General features: G+C 40.3%; 1 protein-coding gene across 2 annotated transcripts in view; it reads left to right on the forward strand.

Moving 5' to 3' along the window:
- LOC122068843 (uncharacterized protein At1g32220, chloroplastic) overlaps positions 1 to 25,013 on the forward strand; it is a 37,827-nt gene extending 12,814 nt beyond the window's left edge. The window contains exons 2-7 of one of the 2 annotated variants that reach the window (XM_042632761.1): positions 1,670 to 1,772; positions 1,872 to 1,960; positions 21,167 to 21,222; positions 22,878 to 23,024; positions 23,856 to 23,981; positions 24,502 to 25,013. In XM_042632761.1, the coding sequence (XP_042488695.1) occupies positions 1,670 to 1,772; positions 1,872 to 1,960; positions 21,167 to 21,222; positions 22,878 to 23,024; positions 23,856 to 23,981; positions 24,502 to 24,764 (784 nt within the window). In that variant the 3' untranslated portion in view covers positions 24,765 to 25,013. Of the gene's footprint in view, positions 1 to 1,669; positions 1,773 to 1,871; positions 1,961 to 21,166; positions 21,223 to 22,877; positions 23,025 to 23,855; positions 23,982 to 24,483 lie in introns of both variants that reach the window. The other variant, XM_042632760.1, reaches the window with a different exon arrangement.
- Positions 25,014 to 25,491: the final 478 nt, after the last annotated feature.

The raw sequence follows: 25,491 nt of genomic DNA on the forward strand, positions 1-25,491 counted from the left end.
TCCTAGTTACAAGGGTAAATGAGCATTAACACGTGTCAATAAGTGTCTAAGAGGGTCCCTTAGAAGGTCTCTCAAAATCCCAAAAATATGCCAAAAGGGAAATACAGTAACACTCACCGGTAGGTGATTGTTCCTGCTGTTGGGTGCTCTCTTTAAGGAGGACAGTAGCTAATTTGGATCAGCAGATCCATTGGTGTTGGTAATGGTCCTGCCGGTGGAAAATCCGAAAGTTGCTGAACTTCACGGGGCTTCACCGTCTTGGGTCCGATTATTGGGATTTGTTCCATGGGGTCCGTAGAGGGTCTTCCCACCTTTCATGCAAGCTTGGCTGATCGTGTTTTCACCGTGCCATTTGGAAGTTATGTCAAATAAACGACCGTTAACCCTTCACTTGCAAAAAAATGATCCTGGAGAGCTCAAGTAGCTCACTTTGAGCTCGGGAATCATACGGGGGAGTGCAATGTGCACCATCCTAGTTACCAAAAGTTACTGAGATTGAGGCGTACCACTCCAACCCAACAAAAGCCAATTCTACCTACCAAAAACCCAAAAATGGAAAGGAAAGAGGTTGGTGAAGGTTCTCTTACCTTCGGGAATGACTAACAATAAGGGGGGATGTCTGATGGTCCTCTTCCTCCTTCTTTCTCTCCCTTTTACATTTTCTTCATGTGGGTGATAAGACTTAAGGCTCATTTTCCATATATATAGCCAAGACCCTTAGGGTCTTGTGCACTGGGCCTGTGCACTAGGCCTTCGCCAAAACAAGTTAACCCGGGAGTCGGGCCACGTGGACCCACCACCTTGGCTCACAAGGTGTGTAAGTGGAAGGCGTAGGTCTGTATAGTGTGGGGACAAGGGTAGAGTAGGCCACTACACGCGTAGCGGGTCCTATGGGCAAAGAAGGCAATTTAGTACAACAAGACCCACCAGTTGATGCCACCGGTAGGTCACTGTCCAGTCGGTGGTTGCTACCGGTGACAGTTTAGTTGCTGTACTTTGCTGACATTTAGCCCCTTTTTGTCAACTCCTAGGGGGCTCCCTAGGGACTTGTGCAAGGCCCTTTTATGTTGTTTCTACCATGCAAAGGGGGTCAAGTGAGCAGGTGTTCGGTCCCTTACTACTAAAGCTTGGAAGGTTTGAATCCCTTCCAGTTCGACCGGCAATGCCCGCATTGACATGTAAGGTCATTCCTCCCTTCCATGCAGTAGATTACTGCAAGCCAGTAGTTAGCGGAGCTGAAACTCTCGGGTGCATTACCTATTGACAAAAGCTCAAATTTGACCATATTAGGGCATGGGTGTAACAGAAACAAATTCGAATTAACTAGGCCAATGTCAGATTAATATAAAGCAGGTTGGTCATAATTGAGTTGTCTACATCATGACTTTTATTGGTATTCTTGACATTAAACCAATATCAGATTATTATGAAGCAGTTTGAATATAATTGAATTGTCCACATTGTGACTTGTATTGGTACCCTTGATATTGAAATAGCTTTTCTTAGCCTCTCAGACTGAGCTGAAATAACTTGTGTGTGGAATGTTAATAGCTTCTATTGTTACCCAACTGCTGTAAACCTGATATTTCGTAGCAATATTGCTGTTATTTAGTATTTATTATAGCATTTGTATGCTTTCTTGCTGACAATTTTTACTCCTGCATTTCAGTGGGTGTAGGTTCAGTATCAGATGCAGTTATGCTGAAGCTAGCATAAAGGAGGACTTTCCTTCTGCTCCAATAGATGTCGTGGCTGATGTGAAGACTGAACGGGTATGCGCTTGCAAGCATTATCAGAAACACCACCATGTTCCTCCTGAACACCAATTAAGCTGTGGCATGTAAACTCTAACTAAAATTTTTCTATAGTAGATTGTAGTCTTGGGAGGCAGTGGTTTTGTTGGTTCTGCGATATGCAAGGCTGCAGTTTCCAAGGGCATAGATGTTGTAAGTGTAAGCAGGTGAGTCCAATGCTTTATTCAAATTGCTACTATATATTTTTTTATCTAGTTTTGTGCCCCTCTGGATGGAGAAGAGATCATTAACCTGCCAATTCATTAGGCTTGTAAACTGAATGGATTCATTAGGATCTTGTCTCCCTAAGTATGAATTCACTTTGATTATATACGCACCAGGTCCGAATTCAACTTGAGATCCATTGGATCAGAAACATTGAATCTATTTGGGACATGTTTTGGCAGTCTATCAATACATATGAAGCCAGCCCAAATGCCATAGGTTTTGGAGCTACCACATTATCTTTGTTATTTATTATATTTCCTACATAAACACAAAAGAATGCTTTAAGTGAAAATTCCATAAAGAAAGTTATTTCAACCTCGGGGTAAGAAATCTTCTTGTAGAGTTGTAGACTTGTAGTTACCAGCTCGGATTCTATGACTATTGAATATACTTGGAGTTCGACCAAAGAGATAAGGTGAAAGTTTAGTCCCACATTGGGTACAGTATGGAAGGCAGTGGAGATGGACTATTATAAAAGGAAGCTAGGTCTCTTAGATTCAGCACACCACGGAGTCACTTACTGATGTAGTGCACAAGGGGCCCACATGATATTATACTCGATTTCTTAGAAGTTATTTATTTATTTATTTATTTTATTAAACCAGAAACACTTGTTTTAATTGGCCTGTTCATTTACGGAATGCATTTTAACAAATAAAGTTTGGACTGGCCACTTGTCAAATTTCTGCTTCAAATTCAATAGTATTACACTACCATTATGTCCATTCACATCCTTGGTAGTTCCATGCATCATCTTTGTGGACCTGGATATTTCAATGGTTTGATTTATCATGTGGCCAACTTCGATTGGGCTGAAACTTGACATGTGAACAGGGGACCTTGGGGGACACCTGTCCACAAAATTCAGTTCTATCCTGCTGCTATGTGGCAGAGTCAAGTGCTTTTACAAAGATTGCTTGTTTTGTACTTTTGAGAATATTATTATTATTTAAGGGAAAATGTTGAGATATGGCCTGACTCGTTTTATTTCTTGGTTGTTTCTTTTTTCCTGCAATATGTCCTGATTCCTGATTCATTGTACCACATGTCCACATGTAGCATATGCTAGATAAGGCCTTGAGTCAGCCTTTACTAGCATGCCTTATTTGTTATTCCTCTTGATTATAAATAAAGTGGTGGCCTCTGTCACTTTGACAACCAATTATCCTTTTCTCTCATTCTTCTCTCGTGCTTTATCTTCTACTTGGTATCAGGGCAAGATTCTTTTTGGGATTTTCTTTTGCAAAGGTCAGCCCTATAACAAAGGCCTCGGCCTCCCAAGGCCGAGCATTGTCATATAAAAGTCATGCCGCCTCCTCCATTGACCACTAAAGTCACACTTCGTTCCTCAAAAGAACCCGAATGGGACTCGGATGCTTACCATCATCCTACAAGACTATCAGGATCTTTAAAGAAATACCTTATGCTCATAATCTACAACAAGAATCACAGCGCGCAACAAGCACAATCATCACAAGCGCAAGACTGTCGTTCTCCTTGGTCTCTGGAGTCCACCACTCTCCACCGTACTCGGCCATGGAAGAGGACGTGTCACTACTCATCGGTACCACCGTATTTACATCATCATTAGAAAGGGACATGCATGTGGCCTGAGCTTCGCTAAGCTCAGTGAGGGATAGGGAACATGCAAGCAAACACATATAGTCCTAAATGCATTTATGATGTAATTCATTTTATTTTTATCCACCTAGCATCCAACTAAGTTTGATATAATGCTACTGCAACATATTAGGTAGTATCCTTGGTCCCAAATCGCATATCGATCACCCAATGATACAAACCCTAGTTGAGATAAGGAGCCTGCTGGTCCTGGAATGCGCCCTTGGTCACCCAGCAAACCTTGATAACCCTGTCCTGGCTCCACGGTTTCGGAATCATACATCGGTCACCCAGGCTCATTTTGCCTCCGACAACAATCACATCATACCACAGAACTGGTGTTCCAGAAAATCTCATCTGAGTTACCAGTGTGGGTTATTCAACACCTCACCCCCTGTGATGCAGTTGGGCGATGGGTTTAGAAAGTTATCTTTTGATTTGGTTCCTTATTTGCTTTCGCTTTTGGTTAGAAATTAGCTTGGTAGTAAGATTAGATTTTTATTTCAGTTGTTATATAGGTTAGTTTCCATTTTTAATTAGCTACTAATTTTATGCTTTGAATTTTCTTTTATAAACCATGTACTACACTAGTGAAGAACTTAGATTTGGGAAATTTAAAACTTGACTAAGATTTTTGGGTGTGAACCATGGTTTCCGTGGGTGTTTCTCTCCTTCCCCTTCCCTGACTTTCTTCTCGTATTTTTTTCCTTCTCTTCCTTCTTTACTGTTTCTGCTGTATTTCCCTTGCTGGAATCCCGTAGTTTAATTCCCTGCAACCCTGCTGAGCAGTATTATTGGTTGAAGAAGGCGGACTGAAGAGACCTTTCTCCCAAGCTGCCAAGCCAGAGATTGTGGGTAAGGTTGCTTTAATAGGCGATACGAACCCGGAATATCATACCCGAAATAGCATTAAGGTGTGAATCAAAGGCCTGCAACTACTGCTGGTTTCAGTACCAGAAGCAGGTATCTCGACCTGTAGTTAAGTTCGAGAGTTGTTGCTGCTGGTTCAGTTCCATAGGTATGGGCGATCCTCATTCTTGAATTTCAGTGTTGGTTGAGTCTGATTGCAAGAGCTGCCATCGAGTTCCCTTTCCTGGTTCTCGCTGGTTGTAAGGAAGAAGATGATAGTCTTTTTTTCCCTTCTCTCTTCCACGATTTCTTCTAGTCTTTTAATTCACTCTTTTATTTCCTATTATATCCCTGCCTTTACCTTTTAGTCCCCTTTGAATATCTTTTGTTTCTTCTCCCAAGAATAACCTTTATACACCTTACGTATTATCCCATTCACTTGAGTCCAATTAATTACAAGTCTGCCACTCTTTATTAGAAATTTCAAGTTATTTACAGAACTGCCATTCTCTTTTATATTTGGTTATAAAACTATGCCATTGATTAATTAAGTGGGCCCTAAGCGATCCAATTTCAATCTTTGAAACCTGGATCCACATCAAGTGGTATCAGAGCAAATTTCCTGCACTTTTCTAACCATGACAGGTCACATCACCAATGCTGAGTTGCACAAATTGTATCGTGAGGTACTTGAAAACCAACAGAAAACTAATGCCAAGGTTGAGAAGAACGAAGAAAAATATGACAAGTTCATAGATGAGACTCAAAGTGCTCTCACTATGATTCTCACCTTTATGCAAAGGTCTGAAACGTGAGTCGATGAAGGACCATCTGCACCACCTCCTCAGTTTAATGCCCTACGGATTGAAGATACACCTCACTGAGTGCAACGTGATCCTGTTATACTCCAAGATGTTACTTGGCAATTTTCTGACCGAGATTATAGCATCAAAATGGAGGTTCCAGAGTTCAGTGGTGAAAAGGGACCTGAATAATTTCTTGACTGGCTTACCAAAGTGGAGTGAATTTTTGCATATAAATCTCTTCCAGACGAGAAGAAATGTGAACTCATCCTCACCAAGTTTATTGGGTATGCATGTTTATGGTGGGATGACGACTTGCATGCAAAGTTTGTTAGAAGACTTGGTCCTAGTACCAATTGGGAGGTCATGAAGCAGATCTTGAATTGGAAATTTGTTCCTCTTAATTATGAGAAGGTATTGTTCGATAAATTTCTTAACTTGCAACAAGGCAACATGGATGGGGATACCTACACCCTTGACTTCCACAAACTTTCTTCAAGATGTCGACTTTAGGAAATAGACTAGCAACGAGTGATGCGATATATCAATGGGCTAAGTATTGAGATCCGACTCGAATTGGCTAACACTGATTTTAGGTTCGTTGATGTGGCAGGGGTCATGCCAAGATAGCTGAAAAGAAGTCCATTTATTGGAAGAGTATGCTCAAGACTCCTTCAGTTTATAAACCTACACCACGTATGGAGGAAAAGAAGCCTGAAGCTCGCAGAGTTGAAGAAAAAAGGTCAGAGTTTAACAAGGATAGTGACGGGGTGAAGAACATCAGATGCCGTAGTTGTGGCGAGAAGGGTCATTACTCCAACAAGTGTCCCAAAAGGACTCATTTTGTGAATGCAGCAGAGAAGCAACCGGTAGAGAAGAGTGATGATATTGATGCTGCTTTATATCCTTATCCTCTCGATGAAGATGATATTGACAATGATGATGATGAGGATGTGGAAGCTCATTGCGCTAGTTTTTCATCCTTTTCAAACAGATTAGTTGACAAGGTTCCTCTCTTCAGATAAAAGGGTACTCTCCTGCACGGTTCCGATCCTATTGATGTTCATATAGTTGTTGATACTGGGGTAGGAGCAAACTTTGTATCTGCTGAATTTGTTCGAGTACACAACCTTCCATAGAAGCAACTTTTTAAGAAGATTCACGTTAAAGTTTTTGAACCCACAGCTCGAGAAGAGGCCAGTTTAGTTGCTTGAGTACACTTACAGTTTGGGCGATTACAGTACTATGTAACTTGCTTGGTCACCCCATTGGCGCACTACGAAATTCTTCTGGGGCGACCTTGGTAGTGACATGCTGATATCCTCTATGATGGTGCACGGAACACCATCAAGGTGAAGCGAGGAGGTCACACGTACTTAATGAGGCCACACGCATTATCAAACATGCCACGTCGTCGACTGACTCCTGCTCCAGTGACACGTCAGCCTACTCTCCCTCTTCATAGAGTTGCATTCCTATCATTTGCTTTGAGATATGTGCCACCTCATCGGCGAGCGATTTACAAGGTTATCTTGGGATCACGACCTAACTTGACGGAGTCAAGTTTTTTTAAGACCGGGAGAGCTGATGCAGTTGGGCGATGGGTTTAGAAAGTTATCTTTTGATTTGGTTCCTTATTTGCAGTTGCTATATAGGTTAGTTTTCATTTTTAATTAGCTACCAATTTTATGCTTTGAATTTTCTTTTATAAACCATGTACTACACTAGTGAAGAACTCAGATTTTGGAAATTTAAAACTTGACTAAGATTTTTGGGTGTGAACCATGGTTGCTGTGGGTGTTTCTCTCCTTCCCCTTCCCTGACTTTCTTCTCGTATTTTTTTCCTTCTCTTCCTTCTTTACTGTTTCTGCTGTATTTCCCTTGCTGGAATCCCGTAGTTTAATTCCCTGCAACCCTGCTGAGCAGGTATTATTGGTTGAAGAAGGCGGACTGAAGAGACCTTTCTCCCAAGCTGCTAAGCCAGAGATTGTGGGTAAGGTTGCTTCAATAGGCGATACGAACCCGGAATATCATACCCGAAATAGCATTAAGGTGTGAATCGAAAGCCTGCAACTACCACTGGTTTTAGTACCAGAAGCAGGTATCTCGACCTGTAGTTAAGTCCTAGAGTTGTTGCTGCTGGTTCAGTCCCATAGGTATGGGCAATCCTTATTCTTGAATTTCAGTGTTGGTTGAGTCTGATTGCAAGAGCTGCCATCGAGTTCCCTTTCCTGGTTCTCGCTGGTTGTAAGGAAGAAGATGATAGTCTTTTTTTCCCTTCTCTCTTCCACAATTTCTTCTAGTCTTTTTGTTCACTCTTTTATTTCCCATTATACCCCTACCTTTACCTTTTAGTCCCCTTTGAATATCTTTTGTTTCTTCTCCCAAGAATAACCTTTATACACCTTACGTATTATCCCATTTACTTGAGTCCAATTAATTACAAGTCTGCCGCTCTTTATTAGAAATTTCAAGTTATTTACAGAACTGCCATTCTCTTTTATATTTGGTTATAAAACTGTGCCATTGATTACTTAAGTGGGTCCTAAGCAATCCGATTTCTGTCTTTGGAACCTGGATCCGCATCCCCTGTTGGCAAGGGATTGTAGCACGAGGTAATTAATTCTAACCACAATAGCATACATGTCCTTTCATAATGATACGATTAGTATGGCAAATGCGGTAGTGGAATCATCCATCGACCTCACTGCATCCTACTTGCCTTTTCCTCTCTTATTATGTTTGCTTCTAGCGGATTCATGTAGCCAACCCCATATAGTTTGGATAAGGTTATGGTTTTTGTATTGCAGAGGGAGATGGGTCGAAATCAGGTATGGAATGAACACCTTTTTTGGTAATGAGACAGAGGAAGGTGTGGTTGACTCCTTTGATCCGATCGGGGGTTAAGGAAAATTTTTCTGTTGGCATGGATTAGGTCAGATCTAATAATATATTAGCAGGAAGAGAAGAAGCCTATGCTAAAGCTGATGTAGATCATCCTAGTAGGTTTGGCATCACCTAGACCAAGGTTTGAACCAGCTGCCTAGCATCCTAGATCTGGTCTGATCTGTTTTGATCGAACCAGCCTACTGATGGGCTTGGTTCTCATAGTTTTTAGTATGCTTTTCTTGATTTAGTTGCTTCCTACTCCATGTTGGAATCTTTGGTTAATATTTGTTAAGTCTTGTTTTTTGAGTTTAAGTTATTTTTTATGGACAAAAGCATTAATTAGTTAGTAGCTTAAGTCCTAAGCTAAGTGGGAGTTCTATTATGTCTTGTCATAAGTTAAGTAGGTTTGCTATTTTAGGTAGGAGTTTTTGTTGATTTGGGAATTGAGCTTATGTCTCATAGAGACCAGCCCCTCTTTATTTATAATGGAGGAAGGAATATTCTAGAATATTACAAGGACCATAAAACCCTAGTGGACTTAAGGACCTGTTGAGGTTGGGCACTAGAGTACCCATAAAACCCATTATTACAACACTCCCCCTCAAGTTTGGAGCATATATAGTAAACATGCCCAACTTCTAAACAATAGGACTAAACAATTTACTACTTAGACTCTTAGTGAATATATCAGCTAGTTGAGCTTCAGAAGGCACAAATGGAATACAATGATGCCCAACTCCAATTTCTCTTTGATGGAATGACAGTCGATCTAGACATATTTCGTACGGTCATGCTGAACTAGATTATGGGCAATACTGATAGCAAACTTGTTATCATAATAAAGTCGTATGGGCAAATTAATAGAGACATAAATCCTGAAGAAGACACTGGAGCCATAATAGTTCACATTTATCTTGTGCTATGGCTTGAAACTCTGCTTTAACACTGGATCTTGTAACCACTGCTTGCTTTTGCTTTGCCATGTGACAAGATTACCTCCTACTAGGTACAATACCCAGAGGTAGATCTCCTATCATCTGGGCAGCCAGCCCAATTTGCATCTGTGAATGCCTCTACACGCAAATAACCATGAGAAGAGAAGAAAACCCCTTGTCCTAGAGCTGACTTGAAGTATCTTAGAATGCGATACGCTACCTCCAAATGAGTAGAATATGGATCATCCATATATTGGCTTACCAGACTGACTGAAAATGCTATATCAGGGCGAGTTTGGGAGAGATATATGAGACACCCAACTAGTCTTTGATAACTACCCTTGTTGACTGGTTCTCCATCTTTCTCCTTGAGGTGAGAATTAAGATCATATGGAATATCAACAACCTTACATTATGATAACCCTGTATCAGAAGGGAGGTCAAGAGTATACTTTCGTTGGGAAAGAAAGACACCTTGAGCTGAATAGGCTACCTCAATACCTAAAAAATATCTGATCTTCCCCAAGCATAGTTGTCAAGGCGTCGCCTAGGCGACGACTAGGCATCCAAGTGGTTTGCCTGGGGCCTAGGCGACAGTGGCCTTGTTGTACTGCATGCCGCCTTGTGTTTTGGCACTTATTTATGCCAAATATCATTTAAGTAAATTTTTTTATAGGTTTCATTTGAATGGCTAAATGTTGATTTTTAATGACTTGATGTTGATTAATCTTTATTTTTTATGATACAAGGTATATATAGCTAACTAAATAATGTTAGACAATAGGGAAAATAAAAAATAACCCTTGTTCACCTTAAGGCAGGCGCCTTCTCGCTTAAGTGCTTAGACAACCCTCCACCACCTTGGTTTGCCTTGGTGACGTGACAACTATGTCCCCAAGTCATTGATCTCGAACTCTGTTCTCAGATAAGATTTGAGATGTGCAATTTCCAGTGGGTCATTGCTAGTAATCACTATGTCATCCATATACACTAAGTATAGTAATGTGTTCCCCTGACTTCTTGATGAACAAAGTAGATCAACATTACTCTGTTTGTAGCCTATGACAATCATTGCCCTGTGGAACCGGCCAAACCAAGCTCATGGGGACTGCTTCAACCCATATAAAGCCTGTTTTAACTTGCAGACCTTGCCTTGAGTTTGCTGAGTGGTAAAATCATTAAGGACATCCATATATACCTCATCCTCTAGTTCACTGTAAAAAAAGGCATTTGTCACATCAGGCTGTTATAGATCCCAACCATGATTGACAGCACATGATATGATAACTCGTACAGTGTTCATCTTGGCTGCTGGTGCAAAGGTTTCCGAGTAGTTTATGCCATATGTCTAAGTGAACCCTATTGCAATTAGTCGAGTCTTATACCTGTCTACAGATCCATCAGCAGACTGTTTCACCGTAAAGATCTATGCATCCAACTGTTTTCTTCCTTGGAGGAAGGTGAACTAGCTCCCAAGTATTGTTCTTCTCAAGAGCTCTTATTTCCTCATGCATTGCTTCTTTCCACTTTTGATCAATCAGAGATTATTGCCAGTTATGAGGAACAGAAACAGACGACAAGGAGGAAACAAAGGAGTAAAAAGAAGGGGACGAACGTTCATAGGAAACAACATTAGAGATGAGATGTTTAGTACATTCCCTCTGAGAGATACGAATAGCCATTGGTAAATTAAAAGATGATAAGAAGGAAGATGCTCACTAGTAGTAGGAATTGATTCTGGAACATGCGACTGGCATGATGTAGTGGTGGTAATTTTGCTTATGGCGTCAATGATTATACACCTAAACAGGCTTAGCCGACTTCTACTCCCGCTGGGCAGAATTGGGCCCCTTTTCCCCCTGGCTGGAAATGTTTGGCTCCCCCTGGGCGAAAATAGGTGGTCCCTGCTTCCCCTGGGCAGAATTAGCTGGTCCCCGTTGTTCTTGACTCGGAATCTCGTCTTCCAAATACACATCGTCCAGTATTTCCAATGGATCAATTGATGGCACATCTTTCACTCTTGGAGATTCCCCCCTTTAAGAGGTGCAAGATAATAGGCAGCAGATTCATGGAACACAACATCCATGGTTAAGTAGAACTTCCTCGTAGGAGGATGGTAACAATGATACACCCCTTTTAGGTAGGAGAGTAGCTAAAGAAGAACAACGGAGTCCACGGGGGTCAAACATCCTACGTTGTTGATGGTACCGTGCAAAGGCAACACACCCATACACTTTGGGAGGCATAATAAAGGATGTAGAACTTGTCAGAACCTCAATAGGCAACGAGATGCCATGACGCGAGAGGGAAGCCATTTGATGAGGTAAGATGCCGAAAGTACAACATCAAATCTAGTATTGTGGCGGAACATGGGTCTCAAACACAAAGCACCTGGCCACCTCTGACAGGTAGCGATTCTTCCTCTCTGCAACTCCATTCTGAGTAGCGGTGTCCACGCAACTGGTTTGATGGATTATCGCTTGATCAACCAAGTACACTTGGAATTCAACCATCAGTAAATTCAAAGCCATCATGACTGCGAAGTATCCAGACCGTAGCATAAAACTGTATCTTGACTATATTATGGAATTGTTGAAAACAAAGGAACACATTGCTCTTCTGGCACAACAAATATACCCATGGTTTTAAGTATCGGTGCGTATCGTGCCGTATCGGCCGATACGTATCCGTATCGGTAGGCATCGGCACGATACATACCGATACGTATCATGAAAATTTTAAAACCCTTATGTATCGATACGTATCCTACGATACGCACCGATACTCACCGATACACCACCGATACGCATCGATACTCACCGATACGTACCGATACTCTATGAAAAAATCAAAATTGAAGTGAAATGTACGTTTCGGTATGTATCGATACGTATCGGTATGTATCGATACGTATCGGTGCGTATCGGTATGTATCGACCGATACACACCGATACGTACCGATACGGTCATAAAATGGCCAAAATGGGTAATTTTTTAGAAAAACATAATTTTTTGAGGTGTTTTTATTCCAAAGTTGCTGCCAACCATTTTTCTCTCTAACTAAAGTGGAAATCAAGGTTGGGAACAAGGATTTTACATTTATGGGACAATTACAAACCTTGGATTCTTAGTGCGATACTCTCAATTTACTGTTTATGCATAATACATGTTATATATAACTTTTTTTAACTATTTTTTTATGCAAATGTGTATAAAAAAGTGTTTCCTATCCATTTATGTGCGTATCTTTAGCGTATCTTAGCGTATCTCTGATAGATACGATACCCTCCGATACGTATCTTAATTTTGACCGACCGATACGACGACCGATACCGATACTTTAATCCTTGAATATACCTAACTAGTACGACTAAAGAAATCAATAAAGTTCACAAACCAGCGGTGTCTAGTAATAGAAACTTGAAGGTAGGGTCCCCTCACCACACATAAGAATGAATTAAAGCAAAGGGAATTAAACTTCTATTATTTGAAATGGGATAAACGGGTCTAGTTTGCTTGCCAAAAAATGCAAGCATTATAAAAGAAATTGTTTGTATTACACCTTCTAAATAAATTAGGAAATAACTTTGCTAAAATTCCTAATGGAGGGTGACCTAGACGAGGATGCCACGGGTAGAGCTCAGTCAAATCGAAAGTAGATGCATCCAGATAGTGTTCTGAGAACTCAATGCTATAGGAGACCGATCAAGCAGATACAAACCAACCACCACCTTACCACCAATCGTACGTTTCATTACCAAGTCCTAAAAGAGTCAATGAGGGGGAAAGAATGTTACTTTGTAAATGAAGATCCCTAGTAATGCTACTAATGGAAAGAAGATTAGTAGAGAATTTTGGGACATGCAATACAAAGGACAAAGATAATAATGGACTAGGTGAGATGAAACCCTTTCCAAGAGGAAACAGACCTATCTACTACCCGAACCTTTTAGTTACGTGACAGAGGGGAGTAAACATCAAAATGTTTAAAAGAGCTAGTTATATGGTCAATGGCCCTTGAATCGATAATCCAGGAAGGGTATTCAAGCGATGCACAATGGCCATGCTAAAGTTCAGGTTCAAATAGAGTAATACGGATCACACCCTATTTGTCAAACATAAATAGGGGCAAGGTCATAGTTCTTATTGTTTATATGGATGATATAGTGATCACCGGTGATGATGAAGCATAAATCTTCTGATGTAGATTAGTCACTTAATGGGCTTATTTTATTGGAAATAAGCCTTTCAATGGGCTTATTTTATTGGAAATAAGCCTTTCACTTTAATTGGTTTAAAATATGGGTACAAAGCAGGACAACGAGATTAATTCATGAGTTTAGTTAGAGTCTTGTTTTGAGTCTAATTTCTTTATTGTTTCAGTTTCCTAGTTAATTTAGGTTTCCCAATTAGTTAAGGATTAGGTTAGGCCTTTCTTTTTTAGTGTTTAGAGTCTGTTTTGTGTCTTTTATATAATTTTGTAAGGATTTACTGTATTGTACACGAATTTGTGAATGAAATTGCAGCTTTGCGCTCCCAAAATTCTGAGAGAATTTATTGAATAGCTGAGATAGCCATTCCCCTACCCCGTTCTCTCTCTTATTCTCTATTTTCTGTTTTATTTTTCTGATTTGTTCTTGAATCTGAAATTTCTTTTTATTCTTTCATTATCTTCTTCATCCAATAAGAAGTAAGTATTTTTTAAGTTTTCTTCGAATTTCCTCAAGTCATCTAGAAGGTTGGATGGCATATGTTTTTTTGGATTAAGCAATTCAGCCATCCGATCAAACTTATATTTTGATTAGGCATTCAAGAACCCTAATTTGGAGATCGATTCAAATTTGGGCTGTTTTTGATGGCTTGATCTTTAGATGTTTGCAAAATACCAATTCTTGTCTTCCCTTTTATGATTTAGAAAAAGTTACTATTTTATGTTTTGATAGTTACTGTTTTGCCCCTCACGGTTATTGTTTTGTTTTTCTTCCATAGTTGTTGTCTTATTTCACTCCTAGTCTTCATTATTTGCATCTAGACCATCTTTTGAGTATAGATACTTATCAACTGGCTACTATTTTGATTTTTTCAAATTTAGTAGTACATTATCTCCTCTCTAAAAGTTAGCTGGCAAGTGAATTTGGGGCTATTGGATGGGGCAATGACTTGTGTCAAATATGACACCAGCTCTCTTTATTTATAATAATGGAGAGAAAATTCTAGAGAATTACAAAAACCATTAAACCCCTTAGGGTCCATTTGGCAACTGACACTTTCCCTAAAACCATTATTACAACACTCCCCCTCAAGTTGGTGCATATATATCACATATGCCTAGCTTTTAGATAATAGGATGAAACATCTTACTATTAAGACGTTTAGTAAATACATCAACCAATTGTTCACTAAAAGGAACAAAAATACATTAACCAGTTGTTCACTACAAGGAACAAAAGGCACAATGATAAGACACATATCTAGGTTCTCTTTGATGAAGTGTTGATAGTTCTCCACATGCTTGGTTCGATCATGCTGGATGGGGTTGTGAGCAGTGCTAATGGCAGATTTGCTGGTACAAAAGAGCTTCATAGGAAGAGTGACATGGACAGCCAAATCTATGAGAAGACTATGAAGCCATAGGAGTTCACGAATGCCATGTGCCATAACACGAAACTTTAATTCAACACTTGAACGGGTGACCACGATTTGCTTCTTGCTTCGCCATGTAACAAGGTTACCACCAACAAAGGTGCAATAACCAGTAGTAGACCTACAGTTATTAGGGGAACCTGCCCAATCAGCTTCTGTGAATGCCTCCACCATAAGGTGATCACGAGGAGAAAAAAAGGATGCTGCATCTTGGGGTAGATTTCAAGTACTGAAGAATACGCAACACAACTTTCATGTGAGTTGAGTAGGGATCATGTATGTACTGAATAACCAGGTTGACGGCAAATGCTATGTCAGGGCATGTATGAGAAAAATAGATCAAACATCCCACTAATCTCTGATATCTCCCTTTATCCTTAGGATCACCTTCCTTGCTATTCAGGTGACCATTAGCTTCAATACGAGTGTTTGCCAACCTACACCCTAACATACCTGTCTCAGAAACAAGATCAAGCGCATACTTCCGTTGAGACAAGTAGATCCCATGAGAAGACCTAACAACTTCAATGCCAAGGAAGTAACAAAGCTGTCTTAAATCTTTGATCTCGAATTCCTCACTTAAGTATCTCTTGAGGTGAGAGATTTCTGCCAGATCATCACCAGTAACAACAATATCATCTATATAGACTATTAGGATAGCAATCTTCCCTCTAGATCTCTTGATGAACATAATGTGGTCGACTTTGCTTTGAGAGTAGCCTGTAGCAATCATAGCATTATGGAAACACCCGAAACCAAGCATGAGGGGGTTGGTTCCGCCTATTCAATGCACGCTTCATCTTGTATACCTTCCCTTGGGTTTGGAGCAAGTGAACCTAGGAAAGATGTCCATACACTTCCTCCTCAAGTTCCCTATAAAGGAAGGCATCTTCACATCTAGCTACTAGAGATCCCAATCTAAATTGGCGGCACAAACTAAGATAACATGAATTGTGTTATTCTTACCAATTGGAGAAAAAGTCTCCTGGTAGTCCATCCCATAAGTCTGAGTGAAGCCCTAGGGAACAAGTCTGGCCTTGTACCAATCCATTATACCATCAGCCTTCTATTTTAATATGAAGACCCTTTTGCACCCAACTATCTTCTTTTGTGAGGGAGACGCAACATCCTGTGTGTCATTCTTCTTCAGTGCATGCATCTCTTCAACCATAGCTGCCTGCCATTATGAGTCTGCACTCGCTGCTTCCCAGGTATGGGGAATGGACACAGAGGAAAGAGAAGACATAAAACTATAATAGGAAGGAGAAAGTGAGTCATAAGAAACAATTTTAGCAATAGGATGTAAAGTACAAGACCTAGTGCCTTTACGAATAGCAATAGGTAGCTCAAGGGATGGATCAATAGAAAAAGAACTACCAGAGTCCAAGGGGATAAGATCAGGCTCGAGAGAAGACAAATGGCATGGTTGGGTAGATGCTGGATGTGTAGTGGTCTGACTTTGCTGTCTGCGACTATAAACAGGTTTTTTGGCCGAGGCGAAGTAGGAGTGTCACTCTCCCCCTTGAAACGGGATTCTGGCAGGGATAACAAGTTTAAGAGGCGGCACATCTTCCACAAGGAAGGAGACTCCCCCTGAGTGTCGTAGTGTAGTATGACGCAAATTTGTGAAAGACAACATCCATAGTCACAAACCAACGTCGAGTGGGAGGATGAAAACATTGATAGCCTTTCTGAGTAGAAGCATACCCCAGAAAAATGCACTGGAGATCACGAGGATTAAACTTTCCATAAGGAGGATGATCGCAAACATTGAAAACACTTCCGAATACCTTAGGAGGAATAGGAAAAGCAGCGGAACCTAAGAGAAGATCTAGAGGGGAGCGGAAGGAATGGACCCGAGAAGGTATTTGGTTATTAAGAAAGGCAGTAGTTAGAATTGGATTACTTCAGTACTGGGGAGGAACATGCATCTTAAATATAAGTGAGCGTGCTACCTCACAAAGGAGGCGATTCTTCCGATCAGCAATCCCATTCTGAGCTGGAGTATCCACACAACTAGTCTGATGGATCATCCTATGATCGGAAAGGTAAGCCTGAAAGGACCCTTCGAAGTATTCACGGCCATTGTCTCTTCAAAGGATCTTAATGGTAGCCTCGAACCGAGTTTGAATTATATGGTGATACTGTTAAAAACAGTAAAAGCTCTCGTCTTTGGTTCGCATCATATAAACCCTAGTGGTCTGAGAATGACAATCAATAAAAGAGACAGACAACCGATAACCATTGACAGATACATAGCGGGATGGACCCTAAATATTAGAATGAATCAATGAAAAAGGAGTGTCACTTTTATTTCTAGAAACAGAATTAGTGATCTGAGTTTGTCTGGCTAAAACACATGCCTCACAAAAAAATGACGCAAATTACAATTTTTAAAAGAAGGAAAAACCCTAGCTAAAATTCCCAAATGAGGATGTCCCAACTGACGATGCCTCTATAGTAACTTAGAGATGGGAGGTGACGTAGAAGATGTTTGAAGAGCCTGAACAAAGACCAATGCTGAGTCATCATCAAGCAGATACAGACCACCACGCACCCTACCAGAGCCAATCGTTGCCCCTGTCACCAGATCCTAAAAAACACAATGAGACGGGAAAAATGTGACTTTGCAATTAAGACTGGAAGTAAGACTATTAATGGACAAAAGGTTAGTGGAAAAAGAAGGAACATGCCATACAGTAGAAAGGAATAAAGAAGGGGTACAACTAATAGAGCCCTTTCCCAGAATAGTGGAATTAGTCCCATTATCCAACTTGGCTTTACTATAACCAAGGAAGGTAGTGTACTGTGAGAAAAAATGCAAGCGGCCTATCATATGATCAGAAGCCCTAGAGTCTATAATCTAAGGGGTAGAAGGGACAAACATAGTATGGCCACAGAAGGAGATACTTGACCCAGAAGGGGGTGGAATGAGCAAAGCTTGCAGTGGCTGGTGCAGGAGAGTCAGGGCGTGTCAAAAGGTGCCGGAGGGTAGTAAGCTCATCAAATGATAGCGAGGCTGCTAAGGTGTGACGATCAGAGTCAGAGTCAGGGCTCTTCTCAGTATGGTTGGCCTTCCCAGGAGTACCATCATGACCTTTCCCTAGCTCTTTGTCAGACGTATCAGAATGACGGCCATGAAGCTTTCAGTAGTGCTCCTTGGTGTGACTCTCCTTCCACAGTAATCGCACTTCACTGGAGTCCTAGTAGAGGAGTCACCAGACTGTGTGGTTGCACTAAGGGATTGAGTACCAAAAACATGTGCATATCTCTCAATAAGAGTGGCAGCAGGTTGTGGAAGTATGGTGGTACATCGGCTGTCCTCAAGTTGGATTGCAGCATAGGCTTGATCCAAAGTAGGAAAGGGATCATGATTCAAAACCTGGGACCGCAACTGATCAAACTCCACATTTAGACTTGCCAAAAAGTCATATACCCGGATCTTGTCCTCACTTCTGAAAACTGGTGACATCTGCAGGGGTGGAAGGAGTATACTCCTTGTAGAAGTCTAGCTCAGTTTATAGTGTCTGCAACTCATAGTAGTAATGTGATAGAGTGAGCCCTCTTTACCTCAGATCGCGAACCTTTTGGCAAAGCTCAAAGATATGAGCATCATTCCCCACCTGAGAATAGATATCCAGGACAGACTTCCAGATCTTCGCAGCGGAGTCAATGAGTAGATAGCCACGTGGAAGGTGTGGCAACATGGAGTTGACAAGGAATGCCACAACCAGAGAGTTGGCACACTCCCACTTGTCAATATCAGGATCGGTTGTTGGAAGCTTTGAGGTTCCAGTGAGGTACCCGTAATAGCCACAGAACTTGATGAAGATGCAAACCGTGCGAGACCACTTAAGGTAGTTTGTGCTAGCAAGCTTGATAGCACAAGGCGGAAAGATAGGAAGAGTCGTGGTGTCTCCTTCAGTGAAAGCAGATCGTGGTGTCTCCTTTAGTGAAAGCAGATGAACTGGTAGACATGGTTGCTACTCAAGGGGCTGTGAAGAGACACTAGCCGGAGATAGAGAAAGCACAAAAAAATTAGAAAAGCTAGAAAACCTAAAAACTGATAAAGGATAAAAACCCTGAGAAATCGTTTTTAACCTCAAACGGAAAGATGTTGGTACATACCACTACAAGGATAAGAAGCACCAATTGCAACAAACATCAAGAGGTTCGGAGTTTTGAGTAGGGAAAAAGCATCTTGGCACAAAAAAAAATCAATTTCAGGGGAAAAAACATTGAAAAATTGATGAAAAAGGGTCTGGCTCTCTCAGATCATTGTAGAAGAGAGCGTGAGATCCTAGGGGAAGGTTGGATAGAGGCTAAAAACCCTCTTTGTGGTTAAGAAGCTCCCACCACGAGAGAGAGAGCCCTTAGGGTTTTAGATCTTGTGGCTCTGATACCATGTTGGATGGGGTAATGACTTATGTCAAATATGACACCATCCCTCTTTATTTATAATAACGGAGAGAAAGTTCTAGAGAATTACAAAGGCCATTAAACCCTTTAGGTTCCATTTGGCAATTGACACTTTCTATAAAACCCATTATTACAGTAGAGACAGGATGTAGCACACCTGAAATATTTCTTGGGAATTGAAGTAGCCCGATCCAAGAAAGGGATCTTCATTTCTCAATAGAAGTATGTCTTAGATCTTCTTGAAGAGCCTGGGATGCTTGTCTGTAAGCCGGCTGAATCACCCATTAAGGTTAATCATCAGCTCAGCAGTACTGCAGGTGAGTCTATAGAGAAAGAATGATATCAATGCCTTGTAGGAAGACTCATATATCTATCTCACACAAGGCCTGACATTGCTTATGCTGTGGGCTGTCTCCTTCATGACCCAAGGATTGTTCATCTTGAAGCAGTATACGTAATTCTCTGGTACCTAAAATCAGCACCAAGAAAGTGTTTCGTATTCTCAAACAATGGAAGCCTGAAGTGAAATCCTTTACTGATGCAGACTGGGCCAGTTACATTGATGACAGGCGTTCTACCTCCGGTTACTGTACCTTTCTTGGGGGAAATCTTGTCACCTGGTGAAGCCAGAAACAACCTATAGTCTCTATAGATCCAGTTTTGAGGCTGAATATGGATCAATGGCACAAGTTGTTTGTCAGCTCATTTGTTAAAAAAGCTTCTCAGTGATCTGAAGCTGACACATAAACTGAAGTTGACTCATGAGGGACCTATGAGGCTCTATTGCGACATCAAGGCCGCAATCAGTATAGCCCATAATCTTCTCCAACATGATAGGACCAAGCATGTTGAAATTGATTGGCGCTTCATCCAAGAAAAGTTTGAAGATGGGCTGACTGCACTCCGTTTGTTACCACAGAAAACCAGCTGGCAGATGTTTTTACCAAGGGTCTATGTGCTGAATCCTTTCATCTTTTAATATTTAAGTTGGGCATGTGTGATATCTATGCATCAACTTGAGGGGGAATGTTGAGATATGGTCCGGTTCGGTTTATTTCTCTTTTCTTGTAATGTGTCCAGATTCATTGTACCACATGTTCCACATGTAGCACATGCTAGATAAGACCTTGAGTGAGCTTTAGCTAGCATGCCTTACTTGTAATTCTTCTTGATTGGCCTCTGTCACTCTGACAAGACAATATTCTCTTCTCTCATTCTTCTCTCCTTTATCTTCTACTGAAAATGTCCCTTACATGGTTCAGTCAAGATGAGTTTTTCTTGATGACCATGGCCGTAATGTTCACATAGCAGCTTAGTTGGCGCTGCAATTTTCTCTTACTTGTTTTCTGTGCCACCATCTATTTATGTGGTAAATTTCAGCCCGAGTGCATTTTTCCACGTGGAGATATAGGGCTCTGGAAACTGGTTGGAATACTCAGCTATGCCTTATTCCACTGTCGAAAATGCAAGGGTAAAAGCTTAAAAAATGTGTCAGATATTATAGATGGGACCCCAAATTCGAAAAATGGATAATCCACAGGGTATACAGCCTATTCAATAGTTGATTTGCTGTGCTGAGCCCTCCACATGGCCCTCCACATGTGGGCCCTAAGCTTATCTTGATGGCCATTAAGAAAACTTTCACCCTTACAATTATAATGACGATGATGATGACCTTAGTAATGATAATAATAATTATTATCATTATTAAATAAATACTATTTATAATGATAATTGTATAAATAAATAAGCAACAAAATCAACAATAATTATGTAACCGGATTGGAATGGGCTGGATCTTGATTCAGTTTGATTATAGAAGGATCCACATTATAAGATAGATATATATTCAGATTGAAATGGAGTATCTGATATGTCGATGGCTCTAGTTATTTTGGTTGAGAAACTTATCTGTGTCTCAATTATATTCATATCTACTATTCATGCTAGACAATTGAGGATCTGAAACTTTTTGCATTAATTACAGGTCAGGGCGGCCTTCTTCCTCCAATTCCTGGGTTGACCAGGTCACATGGATAGCAGGCATGTACCTGTTCTTTAATGTTGACTTCAAGATAAACCCTTGATGGATTGACTTGTTGGTTTATGATATTTCAGTTCGATAAATGTGTAAACTCGTAAATATAATATTGGGAAATTGTCACAGTGCAATATCTGATTTTGGAGTGATCTATTACTTCTTAACTGAAGAAAAGGTGGCAGTTTTCGATTCACCAATTGTTTTTGCACTAAAGGAGGCCCTGATCCCTAGAGCTTAGTCATACTTCTCTTCCATGAAGTGGTAGTTGGTGTAGATCTAGTTGCATCCTGTTACTCTAGCACCTGGCTAATGAGTGCTTGACTGCCTGCTTGGTCTAAAGACGGTTCTACCGTTACAAATTGAAGAAAATACTTGTCATTTCGACTAATTTAGCTAAAATCTATGCTGCTTATTCGCCCACCACCCCCCAAAAAAAAAAAAAAAAAAAAAAAGAAAAGAAGAAGAAATGCGGCTTCAGCTCTGTTCTTCTGCTTTGTAGAAGATCATGCGAGGGCCTACAGGATTTCTACGGTTTCTAATTATTTCCTAATTGATCAAGGTTCTGTGAGCTGATCCCATTTCAGTTGTATGATTGGTGTGACTATTCTTTACTGCTGCTGTTTTTTATCATGTTTATGTTGTGCCCTTGCTTGATTACATATTATTGTTTAGATTGCTACTGGAAATTAAAATTTTAATCTACTGAATTATCTAAACCAATTGGTTTTAAAGTTCCTCAGAGTAGTTGATCTTGAAAACTGTTGGTGGTAGTTTGTTTGAGTCGAATTTTATTTACTGTTTCATAAGCTTCTGCCAGCCTAAACTCACAGTTTCAAATCCCCTTGGATTTGTACTACGTCAATGAAGGGTCTAGTTTCCAACTGCAATCTGTTGGATTTCTCTCAAATCCTTTCAGTGTTTTTTTATTTTTTTGTCAGTAGATAAGAAATTTTATTGAAAGAGAGAGTACACTTCAGAGATATAATGCAACAGCAAAATCAAGCAACCTAAAGGAGAAGCCGTTGGGAAGCCAGAAGAAAATGAGAAGAAGGGGGGGGGGGGGGGGGGGGAGGGGGGAGAGAAGGAACTACATGATAGGAAACGTTCCAGTGTACAAGATGTCCCTGTTTGCCCCACCCGTAGCAAGCTCATCCGCAAGAGTTTACTGATTGAAGCCTCCAAGAGAGAGAAATTACTTTGCACCAATAAAAACCTTGCTTCCCGAATGAGGTGGATGTACCTCCATGGCTGCCATACTTCTCCTGCAACCAAATGATCATGGATTTGGGATCCCCATCAACAATGATGTCCATTCAATCATTAGAAATAGTTAATTGAGTGCCTTGAATGACCATCTTAAGGTCAGGAGGACTGAATCAGTAAATTCAAGAGGACCTCAGTACCTGACAAAACCAACATCTTCATTCCTAAACTCACCTCCAATGCCCACAGAGACAGGGTTCTGAAGGGAGCTTCAATCAATATTTAATTTAGAGCTAATTGGTGGTGATTCTTTTTTCTCCTTCTCCCCACCTCCAAATTTCATGCTCATGTTTGCTGAGTGATGGTATGCAGATCCGATTTGATATATTTAGTTTTTCACATTTATATTGGTTGTTTTGACTTGAATTGTCTAAATCATGTGCTATTTATGCAGGAGATGTTTTCTATGTGAATTGGGATGAAATACTGGTTGGGGCTACTGCAGTTGTTTCAACTCTGGGGGGCTTTGGTAACGAGGAGCAAATGATAAGGATAAATGGAGAGGCTAACATTTTGGCAGTGGGTGTTGCAAAGGAATTTGGTAAGGAAATTCCCAGTTTCCATCCTCTTGTGAACCAAGGGATTAATGTTAATGGAGTCTTATGCTCTTATTCCTTTCCATAGAACAGTTGTCTTTTTTCTCCTCTTTCTTTTCCTTTTTCTATCGGACAAAACTGTTGTTTAACTCTTTTCTTTGTGGATGATAATTGATTTTCTTGCATATTCCTTGGGCACCTCCAATTATTATTTTTGAGAAGTCTCCTCTTAGTACTTCTGATTTGGAAACTTTTAAAAGAAATTAATTCTGAAGAATCTGAGATATCTATTTATTCAATCTATGACCAGATTTCTGGAGAAGAATATATTTTTCTTTTAGTGTTCGTAGTAACAAAGAAGAATTCTCCATTATATCCATACTTGTAACCAGTCTCTATACTTGCACTTCATAACTATGTATAGGCGTTCAAACTCGGTAGTTCTGTTTTTACCTTGTCTTCTTGCTTTTTTCTGCTGCTTTCATCAGAAATCTATGTGCTGCAATCAAAGTTTTCATGGATTTGTTTGTCTGTGAGGGTGCTTTATGTGGGTTGGGAAATGAGGCTTATATTAAGAAAACTGAGAAAGTTGACTGAAGAAATTCCCAAATATTTGTGAAGAGACAGAGAGAAACAGCCTTTCCCCCTCACTTTCATGATCATTGTGTCCATTGATTGTAAGAGCAGGGCTCATCTTGTTGAGAATGATATGCTATATATTTGATTTTTCATTGTCATTTCTAGGTCTACTTGGCAGTATCAATTGGCCATTTTATTTTTTCTCATGCTATGCTTGATAAACATCATGTATTATATTTACTCTCTTTTCCATGTAGGAGTTCCCAAATTTATCTTGATCTCTGTTCACGATTATAATCTACCTTCATTTCTACTTTCCTCTGGATACTTCACCGGAAAGAGGAAAGCAGAATCAGAGGTTCTTTCCAAATACCCATACTCAGGTAATATGACTGATTCCTCAATCCTTTATCCTTGATTCTTGAGAATTACTGTAAGTACAATCTTATAATGGCTTACTGGTGTGCATGGAACACAAACATGGGGTTGGGAAACACCATTCAGTGGGTCAGACTTGTAGAGATTTCTGCTGCAAATAATAGAATAATAGGCTAAGCCAGCCTTGGTGGGGCTTATTTGGGGCCTAGAAGACTGCCAAGGCATTTTCTATTTTTCTTGATAGTGGACAAATATAGCAAGCCCAAAAATTCTACTGTGATTAGGATCATGTGATTTATTGCTATGGTGATCTCCAGCATGGAATCACCGAGCTGTTTCACCAACATATTCTCATTGAGTCATTGTCAATTGAATAAAATCACGATAATCTATTTTAAATCGGCTGCGTCCATCCACGCTGAAGTTGGCATTTCAAATCATCTTCATTGCTTCAATTTTGGGTTTTTGGTGTATGTTGCCATTTTTTCTTGAATCGAAAATTTCCAGGTGTGGTGTTAAGACCAGGTTTCATATATGGGAAACGGAAAGTTGATGGCTTTGAGATCCCACTTGATCTCATTGGGGAACCACTGGAGAGGTTTCTTCGTGCAACTGAAAACTTTACAAAACCATTGAGCTCTCTTCCAGCATCCGATCTTCTCTTGGCGCCACCTGTTAGTGTTGATGATGTTGCACTTGCAGTGATAAATTCAGTCACAGATGATGAATTCTTTGGTGTATTCACTATTGATCAAATCAAGGAAGCTGCAGCCAAAGTGCGGGTGTGAAATTGTGTAAACTAGAACCACCTATATACATCTTTACATCTGTTGTCTTCTAAAATGGAATAATGTCTCCATTTTGAATGATATGGATGAAACAGTTTAGTGTAACCCTCTTTGCTGAGGTTTCTTTAAGGTACTTTCTGAATCTTACATGTAGCGAAACCAGGACCTGAAACCGGTACCAGTGATAGAATGGAGAAAAAGAGAGAAATCTAAAAGATTCGGTGTGTCCACAGTGGCCCTCTTGCTTTATTTATAATGTCAGCTATTAGATGTCTAATTACAAGCAATACAAGGGGAGGAATTAAATAAACAATGAAAGAGTAACTAGACTATATGACTAAACACATATCACAACCGTATCATGACTAATTACAAAGATGAAACCAAGATACCTCAGGACATCTTAACACTACAATGTCTAGCATTCCTTTGGATGTTTTGACTTTAGACACTGAGGTATGTGATCTGTTGCCCCTCCCGCCCCCTCTCTTTGGTTGGTCTCTATATTTTCTCTTGAGCTTAAAGTGGAGAGCTCATTCTGTGTCTTCTGTTTTGTATTCACTGGTTTTTTGTACGAAGTGTGCTTTTTTCCTCTGTTGTTATCAGGTTCAATGATTCACAATATCTGGACATTTACATCCATGGCTTGACATTTACATTTGCAGTGCAAAAACCAAAGTCCTATGTTTTCATATCTAAGAATGATATTTTGTGCATGCTAAGATGT

The sequence above is a fragment of the Macadamia integrifolia genome, unplaced genomic scaffold (genome assembly GCF_013358625.1).
Source record: "Macadamia integrifolia cultivar HAES 741 unplaced genomic scaffold, SCU_Mint_v3 scaffold46, whole genome shotgun sequence".
Lineage (NCBI taxonomy): Eukaryota > Viridiplantae > Streptophyta > Magnoliopsida > Proteales > Proteaceae > Macadamia > Macadamia integrifolia.